Consider the following 13,234-nt stretch of genomic DNA (forward strand, 5'->3'; position numbering starts at 1 on the left):
TTAGTGTTGTTTAACATGCTCTGTAGACACAGAGAGGAAATGGAGTCAGTGTTTAACATGCTCTGTAGACAGAGAGGAAATGGGGTCAGTGTTTAACATGCTCTATAGACAGAGAGGAAATGGGGTCAGTGATTAACATGCTAACATGCTCTGTAGACAGAGAGGAAATGGGGTCAGTGTTTAACATGCTCTATAGACAGAGAGGAAATGGGGTCAGTATTTAACATGCTGTGTAGACAGAGAGGAAATGGAGTCAGTGTTTAACATGCTCTATAGACAGAGAGGAAATGGACAGTCAGTGTTTAACATGCTCTGTAGACAGAGAGGAAATGGGGTCAGTGTTTAACATGCTCTGTAGACAGAGAGGAAATGGGGTCAGTGTTTAACATGCTCTGTAGACAGAGAGGAAATGGAGTCAGTGTTTAACATGCTCTGTAGACAGAGAGGAAATGGGGTCAGTGTTTAACATGCTCTATAGACAGAGAGGAAATGGGGTCAGTGTTTAACATGCTCTGTAGACAGAGAGGAAATGGGGTCAGTGTTTAACATGCTCTGTAGACAGAGAGGAAATGGGGTCAGTGTTTAACATGCTCTGTAGACAGAGAGGAAATGGGGTCAGTGTTTAACATGCTCTGTAGACAGAGAGGAAATGGGGTCAGTGTTTAACATGCTCTGTAGACAGAGAGGAAATGGGGTCAGTGTTTAACATGCTCTGTAGACAGAGAGGAAATGGGGTCAGTGTTTAACATGCTCTGTAGACAGAGAGAGGAAATGGGGTCAGTGTTTAACATGCTCTGTAGACAAAGAGAGGAAATGGGGTCAGTGTTTAACATGCTCTGTAGACAGAGAGGAAATGGGGTCAGTGTTTAACATGCTCTGTAGACAGAGAGGAAATGGGGTCAGTGTTTAACATGCTCTGTAGACAAAGAGAGGAAATGGGGTCAGTGATTAACATGCTAACATGCTCTGTAGACAGAGAGGAAATGGGGTCAGTGTTTAACATGCTCTATAGACAGAGAGGAAATGGGGTCAGTATTTAACATGCTGTGTAGACAGAGAGGAAATGGGGTCAGTGTTTAACATGCTCTATAGACAGAGAGGAAATGGGGTCAGTGTTTAACATGCTCTGTAGACAGAGAGGAAATGGGGTCAGTGTTTAACATGCTCTGTAGACAGAGAGGAAATGGGGTCAGTGTTTAACATGCTCTGTAGACAGAGAGAGGAAATGGGGTCAGTGTTTAACATGCTCTGTAGACAGAGAGGAAATGGGGTCAGTGTTTAACATGCTCTGTAGACAAAGAGAGGAAATGGGGTCAGTGTTTAACATGCTCTGTAGACAGAGAGAGGAAATGGGGTCAGTGTTTAACATGCTCTGTAGACAGAGAGAGGAAATGGGGTCAGTGTTTAACATGCTCTGTAGACAGAGAGGAAATGGGGTCAGTGTTTAACATGCTCTGTAGACAGAGGGGAAATGGGGTCAGTGTTTAACATGCTCTGTAGACAGAGAGAGGAAATGGGGTCAGTGTTTAACATGCTCTGTAGACAAAGAGAGGAAATGGGGTCAGTGTTTAACATGCTCTGTAGACAGAGAGGAAATGGGGTCAGTGTTTAACATGCTCTGTAGACAGAGAGGGGAAATGGAGTCAGTGTTTAACATGCTCTGTAGACAGAGAGAGGAAATGGGGTCAGTGTTTAACATGCTCTGTAGACAAAGAGAGGAAATGGGGTCAGTGTTTAACATGCTCTGTAGACAGAGAGGGGAAATGGGGTCAGTGTTTAACATGCTCTGTAGACAAAGAGAGGAAATGGGGTCAGTGTTTAACATGCTCTGTAGACAAAGAGAGGAAATGGGGTCAGTGATTAACATGCTAACATGCTCTGTAGACAGAGAGGAAATGGGGTCAGTGTTTAACATGCTCTATAGACAGAGAGGAAATGGGGTCAGTATTTAACATGCTGTGTAGACAGAGAGGAAATGGGGTCAGTGTTTAACATGCTCTATAGACAGAGAGGAAATGGGGTCAGTGTTTAACATGCTCTATAGACAGAGGGGAAATGGGGTCAGTGTTTAACATGCTCTATAGACAGAGAGGAAATGGGGTCAGTGTTTAACATGCTCTATAGACAGAGAGGAAATGGGGTCAGATGCTCTATAGACAGAGAGGAAATGGGGTCAGTGTTTAACATGCTCTATAGACAGAGAGGAAACGGGGTCAGTGTTTAACATGCTCTGTAGACAGAGAGGAAATGGGGTCAGTGTTTAACATGCTCTATAGACAGAGAGGAAATGGGGTCAGTGTTTAACATGCTCTATAGACAGAGAGGAAATGGGGTCAGTGTTTAACATGCTCTATAGACAGAGAGGAAATGGGGTCAGTGTTTAACATGGAATAAGAGCCGTCATCAGCTGTTAGTGAAAGAGAAGAAACAACAGCATGCCATGAACAGGCTGCTAGATGAGGAACAGACAGATGGTTAGTTAGTAGTTAGTTAGTGGTTAGTTAGTGGTTAACATACAGCAGTGGAGTGGTGGTGGAGATAGTCAGATGACATGAACAGGCTGCTAGATGAGGAACAGACAGATGGTTAGTTAGTAGTTAGTTAGTGGTTAGTTAGTAGTTAGTTAGTGGTTAACATACAGCAGTGGAGTGGTGGTGGAGACAGTCAGATGACATGAACAGGCTGCTAGATGAGGAACAGACAGATGGTTAGTTAGTGGTTAGTTAGTGGTTAGTTAGTGGTTAACATACAGCAGTGGAGTGGTGGTGGAGATAGTCAGATGACATGAACAGGCTGCTAGATGAGAAACAGACAGATGGTTAGTTAGTGGTTAGTTAGTGGTTAGTTAGTGGTTAACATACAGCAGTGGAGTGGTGGTGGAGACAGTCAGATGACATGAACAGGCTGCTAGATGAGGAACAGACAGATGGTTAGTTAGTGGTTAGTTAGTGGTTAGTTAGTGGTTAGTTAGTTAGTCAGATGACAGGTCTAGACAGTCACTTTAAACATCATTACCGGATCGACTCCTATCGCCAAGAGGCTCCAGCTTGGGAAGCCTAGACATTTTGGGAGTAGCCCATCCAACTAAAACAACAAATACATTATTAGTAGAAGCCCATCCCACTACAACAACTAAATACATTATTAGTAGAAGCCCATCCAACTAAAACAACAAATACATTATTAGTAGAAGCCCATCCCACTACAACAACTAAATACATTATTAGTAGAAGCCCATCCCACTAAAACAACAACTAAATACATTATTAGTAGAAGCCCATCCCACTAAAAAACAACTAAATACATTATTAGTAGAAGCCCCATCCCACTAAAACAACAACTAAATACATTATTAGTAGAAGCCCATCCCACTAAAAAACAACTAAATACATTATTAGTAGAAGCCCATCCCACTAAAAAACAACTAAATACATTATTAGTAGAAGCCCATCCCACTAAAACAACAACTAAATACATTATTAGTAGAAGCCCCTCCCACTAAAACAACTAAATACATTATTAGTAGAAGCCCATCCCACTAAAACAACAACTAAATACATTATTAGTAGAAGCCCATCCCACTAAAACAACTAAATACATTATTAGTAGAAGCCCATCACTAAAAAACAACTAAATACATTATTAGTAGAAGCCCATCCCACTAAAACAACAACTAAATACATTATTAGTAGAAGCCCATCCCACTAAAACAACTAAATACATTATTAGTAGAAGCCCATCCCACTAAAACAACTAAATACATTATTAGTAGAAGCCCATCCCACTAAAACAACAACTAAATACATTATTAGTAGAAGCCCATCCCACTAAAAACAACTAAATACATTATTAGTAGAAGCCCATCCAACTAAAACAACTAAATACATTATTAGTAGAAGCCCATCCCACTAAAACAACTAAATACATTATTAGTAGAAGAAGCCCATCCCACTAACAACAACTAAATACATTATTAGTAGAAGCCCATCCCACTACAATTAACAACTAAATACATTATTAGTAGAAGCCCATCCCACTACAACAACAACCCATCCCATCCCACTAAAACAACAACTAAATACATTATTAGTAGAAGCCCATCCCACTAAAACAACAACTAAATACATTATTAGTAGAAGCCCATCCCACTAAAACAACAACAACTAAATACATTATTAGTAGAAGCCCATCCTAAAACTAACAACAACTAAATACATTATTAGTAGAAGCCTCATCCAGGTAGTGGTGGAAACTCTCAACAGGTAAATACATTATTAGTGGTGGAGAAGCCCATCCTCTCACAACAACAACAACTAAGTGGTGGAAGTGTGTCCCACTACAACAACAAGTGGTGGAGGTGTGTCTCTCACCAGGTAGTGGTGGAGGAAGCCCCTCTCTCACCAGGTAGTGGTAGGCCCTCCACTGGTGGAGGTGTGTCTCTATTAGTGGTGGAGGTGCCCCTCCCACTAAAACAACAACAACTGAACCAGGTAGTGGTGGCCCATCCCACTAAAACAACAACTAAATACCAGGTAGTGGTGGAGGCCCATCCATCACCAGGTAACAACAACTAAATACATTAGTGGTGGAGTGTGTCTCCCACTAAAACAGGTAAGTACATTAGGTGTGGAAGCCCTCACCAAGGTAGTGGTGGAGGTGTGTCTCTCACCAGGTAGTGGTGGAGGTGAAGCCCTCTAAAACAACCAAATAGTGGTGGAGTGTGTCTCTCACCAGGTAAAAAAGTGGTGGAGGTGTGTCTAAATACAGGTAGTGGTGGAGCCCATGTCTCAACAACCAGGTAGTGGTATTGGTGTGTCCATCCCAGGTAGTGGTGGAAACTCTCACCAGGTAGTGGTGGAGGTGTGGATCTCACCAGGTAGTGGTCATCCCACTAAAACTCTCACCAGGTAGTGGTGGAGGGTGTCCCATCCCACTAGTGGTGGAGGTGTGTCTCTCACCAGGTAGTGGTGGAGGTGTCATCTCTCACCAGGTAGTGGTGGAGGTGTGTGGATCTCACCAGGTAGTGGTGGAGGTGCCCATCTCTCACCAGGTAGTGGTGGAGGTGTGTCTCTCACCAGGTAGTGGTGGAGGTGTGTCTCTCACCAGGTAGTGGTGGAGGTGTGTGGATCTCACCAGGTAGTGGTGGAGGTGTGTGGATCTCACCAGGAAGTGGTGGAGGTGTGTCTCTCACCAGGTAGTGGTGGAGGTGTCTCTCACCAGGTAGTGGTGGAGGTGTCTCTCACCAGGTAGTGGTGGAGGTGTGTCTCTCACCAGGTAGTGGTGGAGGTGTGTCTCTCTCACCAGGTAGTGGTTATTAGTGTCTCTCTCACCAGGTAGTGGTGGAGGTGTGATCTCACCAGGTAGTGGTGGAGGTGTGGATCTCACCAGGTAGTGGTGGAGGTGTGGATCTCACCAGGTAGTGGTGGAGGTGTGTGGATCTCACCAGGTAGTGGTGGAGGTGTGTGGATCTCACCAGGTAGTGGTGGAGGTGTGTCTCTCACCAGGTAGTGGTGGAGGTGTGTCTCTCACCAGGTAGTGGTGGAGGTGTGTCTCTCACCAGGTAGTGGTGGAGGTGTGTCTCTCACCAGGTAGTGGTGGAGGTGTGTCTCTCACCAGGTAGTGGTGGAGGTGTGTCTCTCACCAGGTAGTGGTGGAGGTGTGTCTCTCACCAGGTAGTGGTGGAGGTGTGTCTCTCACCAGGTAGTGGTGGAGGTGTGTCTCTCACCAGGTAGTGGTGGAGGTGTCTCTCACCAGGTAGTGGTGGAGGTGTGTCTCTCACCAGGTAGTGGTGGAGGTGTGTCTCTCACCAGGTAGTGGTGGAGGTGTGTCTCTCACCAGGTAGTGGTGGAGGTGTGTGTCTCTCACCAGGTAGTGGTGGAGGTGTGTCTCTCACCAGGTAGTGGTGGAGGTGTGTGGATCTCACCAGGTAGTGGTGGAGGTGTGTCTCTCACCAGGTAGTGGTGGAGGTGTGTCTCTCACCAGGTAGTGGTGGGGGTGTGTCTCTCACCAGGTAGTGGTGGAGGTGTGGGGCTCTCACCAGGTAGTGGTGGATGTGTGTCTCTCTCACCAGGTAGTGGTGGAGGTGTGTCTCTCTCACCAGGTAGTGGTGGAGGTGTGTCTCTCACCAGGTAGTGGTGGAGGTGTGTCTCTCACCAGGTAGTGGTGGAGGTGTGTCTCTCACCAGGTAGTGGTGGAGGTGTGTCTCTCACCAGGTAGTGGTGGAGGTGTGTCTCTCACCAGGTAGTGGTGGAGGTGTGTCTCTCACCAGGTAGTGGTGGAGGTGTGTCTCTCACCAGGTAGTGGTGGAGGTGTGTGGATCTCACCAGGTAGTGGTGGAGGTGTGTGGATCTCACCAGGTAGTGGTGGATGTGTGTCTCTCACCAGGTAGTGGTGGAGGTGTGAACCCCATGATCTCACCAGGTAGTGGTGGAGGTGTGTCTCTCACCAGGTAGTGGTGGAGGTGTGTGTCTCTCACCAGGTAGTGGTGGGGGTGTGTCTCTCACCAGGTAGTGGTGGAGGTGTGGGGCTCTCGGGGGCTGCTGTCTCCTCCGTCCTCAGAGGATCCACTCTGTGTTTCCTCTTCAGTCTCAGTTTACTCGTCTTCTTCTTCGTCCGCTCCACTGAGGCTGCACCGCTCTCTGGAGTCTGTCTCTCGCTGTCCTCTTCCTCCTCCTCCTCCTCTTCCTCTTCCTGCCCTCCTTCTCTAGCATCGTTGGCACCACCCACCTGCCCTCCTGTCGGTCTCTTCTTCAGCTTGTCTTCATTCTGCATGGATGGAACACGCATTAACACAGCTGGAACCACCCGATGGCATTAACACAGCTGGAACCCCCCCGATGGCATTAATACAGCTGGAACCCCCCCATGGCATTAATACAGCTGGAACCCCCCATGGCATTAATACAGCTGGAACCCCAATGGCCAATGGCACTAATACAGCTGAACCCCCATGGCATTAATACAGCTGGAACCCCCATGGCATTAATACAGCTGGAACCCCCATGGCATTAACACAGCTGGAACCCCCATGGCATTAATACAGCTGGAACCCCCGATGGCATTAATACAGCTGGAACCCCCCATGGCATTAATACAGCTGGAACCCCCATGGCATTAATACAGCTGGAACCCCCATGGCATTAATACAGCTGGAACCCCCATGGCATTAATACAGCTGAACCCCCATGGCATTAATACAGCTGGAACCCCCATGGCATTAATACAGCTGGAACCCCCATGGCATTAACACAGCTGGAACCCCCATGGCATTAACACAGCTGGATCCCCCCCCATGGCATTAATACAGCTGGACCCCCCCATGGCATTAATACAGCTGGACCCCCATGGCATTAATACAGCTGGACCCCCATGGCATTAATACAGCTGGACCCCCATGGCATTAATACAGCTGGACAGCTGGACCCCCATGGCATTAACACAGCTGGAACCCCCATGGCATTAACACAGCTGGACCCCCCATGGCATTAATACAGCTGGAACCCCCCATGGCATTAATACAGCTGGAACCCCCCATGGCATTAACACAGCTGGAACCCCCATGGCATTAATACAGCTGGAACCCCCCCATGGCATTAATACAGCTGGAATCCCCCCCCCCATGGCATTAACACAGCTGGAACCCCCATGGCATTAATACAGATGGAACCTCCCCATGGCATTAATACAGCTGGAACCCCGCATGGCATTAATACAGCTGGAACCTCCCCCATGGCATTAATACAGATGGAACCCCCCCAGCTGGCATTAACACAGCTGAACCCCCATGGCATTAATACAGTTGGCATTAACACATGAACCCCCATGGCATTAATACAGATGGAAACCCCATGGCATTAATACAGATGGAACCTGGAACCCATGGCATTAATACAGCTGGAACCCCCCATGGCATTAATACAGATGGAACCTCCCCATGGCATTAATACAGCTGGAAACCCCATGGCATTAATACAGCTGGAACCCCCCATGGCATTAATACAGCTGGAACCCCCCATGGCATTAATACAGATGGAACCCCCCATGGCATTAATACAGCTGGAACCCCCCCCACATGGCATTAACACAGCTGGACCCCCCATGGCATTAATACAGATGGAACCCCCATGGCATTAATACAGCTGGAACCCCCCATGGCATTAATACAGATGGAACCTTCCCATGGCATTAATACAGCTGAACCCCCATGGCATTAATACAGATGGAACAGCTGAAACCCATGGCATTAATACAGCTGGAACCCCCCATGGCATTAATACAGCTGGAACCCCCCATGGCATTAATACAGCTGGAACCCCCCATGGCATTAATACAGATGGAACCCCCATGGCATTAATACAGCTGGAACCTCCCCATGGCATTAATACAGATGGAACCCCCATGGCATTAATACAGCTGGAACCCCCATGGCATTAATACAGATGGAACCTTCCCATGGCATTAATACAGCTGAACCCCCCATGGCATTAATACAGATGGAACCCACCCATGGCATTAATGCAGCTGGAACCCACCCATGGCATTAATACAGCTGGAACCACCCATGGCATTAATACAGCTGGAACCACCCCATGGCATTAATACAGCTGGAACCCCCATGGCATTAATACAGCTTAATACAGCTGGAACCTCCCCATGGCATTAATACAGCTGGAACCCACCCATAGCATTAATACAGCTGAACCCCCATGGCATTAATACAGCTGGAACCATGGCATTAATACAGCTGGACCCCCTGGCATTAATACAGATGGAACCCCCATGGCATTAATACAGCTGGAACCCCCATGGCATTAATACAGCTGGAACCTCCCCATGGCATTAATACAGCTGGAACCCCCATGGCATTAACAGCTGGAACCCCCATGGCATTTATACAGCTGGAACCCCCCATGGCATGGCATTAATACAGCTGGAACCCCCATGGCATTAATACAGCTGGAACCCCCATGGCATTAATACAGCTGGAAAACCCCATGGCATTAATACAGCTGGAACCCCCCCCATGGCATTAATACAGCTGGAACCCCCCCATGGCATTAATACAGCTGGAACCCCCATGGCATTAATACAGCTGGAACCCCCATGGCATTAATACAGCATTAATACTGGAACCCCCATGGCATTAATACAGCTGGAACCCCATGGCATTAATACAGCTGGAACCCTCCCCCATGGCATTAATACAGCTGGAACCCCCCATGGCATTAGCTGGAACCCCTGGACAGCTGGAACCCCATGGCATTAATACAGCTGGAACCCCGATGGCATTAACACAGCTGGAACCCCGATGGCATTAACACAGCTGGAACCCCCGATGGCATTAACACAGCTGGAACCTCCCCATGGCATTAACACAGCTGGAACCCCTCATGGTATTAATACAGATGGAACCCCCTGGTATTAATACAGATGGACCCCCATGGCATTAATATAGCTGGACCCCCCCCCCATGGCATTAATATAGCTGGAACCCCCATGGCATTAACACAGCTGGACCCACAACCCATTGACCCTGCGGCTCAAATGGCACCCTATTCCCTAAAGGGGACACTACAACGAACACATAGGGCTCTGGTCAAAACCAGTGCACTACATAGGGAATAGAGTGCCATTTCAAGCAAATCAACAAAGTTGATGCTGATTGGCCCAGTGTATTCCACACCTCATTGATGACGTTGCCGATTGGCTGGAAGGGGCTGTGTACGGCGGCGTCGTCGGTCTCCTCCTCCTCATGCAGTGTCCGACCCTCCCTCTCCGCCTCCTCTTTCTCCTGACGGTCTCTGGGATCAGGGGAACAAAAGGACTTTTTTATTTACCTAAAATGTTAACATGTCAGTTAATAACTCATTCTTATTTACAACGACTCCAACTGTCACTAAGGTGTGATATCTCTCCTAACCAGCTGGTTAATGTTCCCTTCACTAAGGTGTGATATCTCTCCTAACCAGCTGGTTAATGTTCCCTTCACTAAGGTGTGATATCTCTCCTAACCAGCTGGTTAATGTTCCCTTCACTAAGGTGTGATATCTCTCCTAACCAGCTGGTTAATGTTCCCTTCACTAAGGTGTGATATCTAACCAGCTAACCAGCTGATATCTTCTAACCAGCTGGTTAATGTTCCCTTCACTAAGGTGTGATATCTCCCTAACCAGCTGGTTAATGTCACTAAGGTGTGATATCTCTCCTAACCAGCTGGTTAATGTCACTAAGGTGTGATATCTCTCTAACCAGCTGGTTAATGTTCCCTTCACTAAGGTGTGATATCTCTCTAACCAGCTGGTTAATGTTCACTAAGGTGTGATATCTCTCCTAACCAGCTGGTTAATGTCACTAAGGTGTGATATCTCTCCTAACCAGCTGGTTAATGTTCCCTTCACTAAGGTATGCTGGTTAATCTCTCACTAACCAGCTGGTTAATGTTCCCTTCACTAAGGTGTGATATCTCTCCTAACCAGCTGGTTGGTTAATGTCACTAAGGTGTGATATCTCTCCTAACCAGCTGGTTAATGTTCCCTTCACTAAGGTGTGATATCTCTCCTAACCAGCTGGTTAATGTTGTGATATCCCTTCACTAAGGTGTGATATCTCTCCTAACCAGCTGGTTAATGTTCCCTTCACTAAGGTGTGATATCTCTCCTAACCAGCTGGTTAATGTTCCCTTCACTAAGGTGTGATATCTCTCCTAACCAGCTGGTTAATGTTCCCTTCACTAAGGTGTGATATCTCTCCTAACCAGCTGGTTAATGTTCCCTTCACTAAGGTGTGATATCTCTCCTAACCAGCTGGTTAATGTTCCCTTCACTAAGGTGATATCTCTCTAACCAGCTGGTTAATGTTCCCTTCACTAAGGTGTGATATCTCTCCTAACCAGCTGGTTAATGTTCCCTTCACTAAGGTGTGATATCTCTCCTAACCAGCTGGTTAATGTTCCCTTCACTAAGGTGTGATATCTCTCCTAACCAGCTGGTTAATGTCCCTTCACTAAGGTGTTGATATCTCTCCTAACCAGCTGGTTAATGTTCCCTTCACTAAGGGTGTGATATCTCTCCAGCTGGTTAATGTTCCCTTCACTAAGGTGGATTCTCTCTAACCATGGTTAATGTCACTAAGGTGTGATATCTCTCCTAACCAGCTGGTTAATGTTCCCTTCACTAAGGTGTGATATCTCTCCTAACCAGCTGGTTAATGTTCCCTTCACTAAGGTGTGATATCTCTCCTAACCAGCTGGTTAATGTCACTAAGGTGTGATATCTCTCCTAACCAGCTGGTTAATGTCACTAAGGTGTGATATCTCTCCTAACCAGCTGGTTAATGTTCCCTTCACTAAGGTGTGATATCTCTCCTAACCAGCTGGTTAATGTTCCCTCACTAACCAGGTGTGATATCTCTCCTAACCAGCTGGTTAATGTCACTAAGGCATGATATCTCTCCTAACCAGCTGGTTAATGTCACTAAGGTGTGATATCTCTCCTAACCAGCTGGTTAATGTTCCCTTCACTAAGGTGTGATATCTCTCCTAACCAGCTGGTTAATGTCACTAAGGTGTGATATCTCTCCTAACCAGCTGGTTAATGTTCCCTTCACTAAGGTGTGATATCTCTCCTAACCAGCTGGTTAATGTTCCTTCAAGGTGTGATATCTCTCCTAACCAGCTGGTTAATGTTCCCTTCACTAAGGTGTGATATCTCTCCTAACCAGCTGGTTAATGTTCCCTTCACTAAGGTGTGATATCTCTCCTAACCAGCTGGTTAATGTTCCCTTCACTAAGGTGTGATATCTCTCCTAACCAGCTGGTTAATGTCACTAAGGTGTGATATCTCTCCTAACCAGCTGGTTAATGTCACTAAGGTGTGATATCTCTCCTAACCAGCTGGTTAATGTCACTAAGGTGTGATATCTCTCCTAACCAGCTGGTTAATGTTCCCTTCACTAAGGTGTGATATCTCTCCTAACCAGCTGGTTAATGTCACTAAGGTGTGATATCTCTCCTAACCAGCTGGTTAATGTTCCCTTCACTAAGGTGTGATATCTCTCCTAACCAGCTGGTTAATGTTCCCTTCACTAAGGTGTGATATCTCTCCTAACCAGCTGGTTAATGTCACTAAGGTGTGATATCTCTCCTAACCAGCTGGTTAATGTTCCCTTCACTAAGGTGTGATATCTCTCCTAACCAGCTGGTTAAATGTTAACCAGCTTCACTAAGGTGTGATATCTCTCCTAACCAGCTGGTTAATGTTCCCTTCACTAAGGTGTGATATCTCTCCTAACCAGCTGGTTAATGTCACTAAGGTGTGATATCTCTCCTAACCAGCTGGTTAATGTTCCCTTCACTAAGGTGTGATATCTCTCCTAACCAGCTGGTTAATGTTCCCTTCACTAAGGTGTGATATCTCTCCTAACCAGCCAGCTGGTTAATGTTCCCTTTAATGTCACTAAGGTGTGATATCTCTCCTAACCAGCTGGTTAATGTCACTAAGGTGTGATATCTCTCCTAACCAGCTGGTTAATGTTCCCTTCACTAAGGTGTGATATCTCTCCTAACCAGCTGGTTAATGTTCCCTTCACTAAGGTGTGATATCTCTCCTAACCAGCTGGTTAATGTCACTAAGGTGTGATATCTCTCCTAACCAGCTGGTTAATGTTCCCTTCACTAAGGTGTGATATCTCTCCTAACCAGCTGGTTAATGTCACTAAGGTGTGATATCTCTCCTAACCAGCTGGTTAATGTCACTAAGGTGTGATATCTCTCCTAACCTGGTTAATGGTTAATGTATCTCCTAACCACTGGTTAATGGTGTGATATCTCTCCTAACCAGCTGGTTAATGTCACTAAGGTGTGATATCTCTCCTAACCAGCTGGTTAATGTTCCCTTCACTAAGGTGTGATATCTCTCCTAACCAGCTGGTTAATGTTCCCTTCACTAAGGTGTGATATCTCTCCTAACCAGCTGGTTAATGTCACTAAGGTGTGATATCTCTCCTAACCAGCTGGTTAATGTTCCTTCACTAAGGTGTGATATCTCTCCTAACCAGCTGGTTAATGTTCCCTTCACTAAGGTGTGATATCTCTCCTAACCAGCTGGTTAATGTTCCCTTCACTAAGGTGTGATATCTCTCCTAACCAGCTGGTTAATGTTCCCTTCACTAAAGTTAATGTTCCCTTCACTGTGTGATATCTCTCCTAACCAGCTGGTTAATGTTCCCTTCACTAAGG

At 46.3% G+C, this 13,234-nt stretch overlaps 1 protein-coding gene across 4 annotated transcripts in view; it reads right to left on the reverse strand.

The window, feature by feature from the left end:
* Positions 1-13,234, reverse strand: part of arl13b (ADP-ribosylation factor-like 13b) — a 39,941-nt gene that overhangs the window by 1,502 nt on the left and 25,205 nt on the right. For 2 of the 4 annotated variants that reach the window (XM_065022129.1, XM_065022126.1), the window contains exons 7-9: positions 9,683-9,800; positions 6,504-6,765; positions 3,016-3,084 (exon numbers count right to left, since the gene is read on the reverse strand). In XM_065022129.1, coding sequence (XP_064878201.1) covers positions 3,016-3,084; positions 6,504-6,765; positions 9,683-9,800 — 449 coding nt within the window. The remainder of the gene's footprint in view (positions 1-3,015; positions 3,085-6,503; positions 6,766-9,682; positions 9,801-13,234) is intronic. The other 2 variants (XM_065022138.1, XM_065022134.1) reach the window with 1 other exon arrangement.

This window comes from Oncorhynchus nerka, linkage group LG2 (assembly GCF_034236695.1).
Source record: "Oncorhynchus nerka isolate Pitt River linkage group LG2, Oner_Uvic_2.0, whole genome shotgun sequence".
NCBI classification, from domain to species: Eukaryota; Metazoa; Chordata; class Actinopteri; order Salmoniformes; family Salmonidae; genus Oncorhynchus; species Oncorhynchus nerka.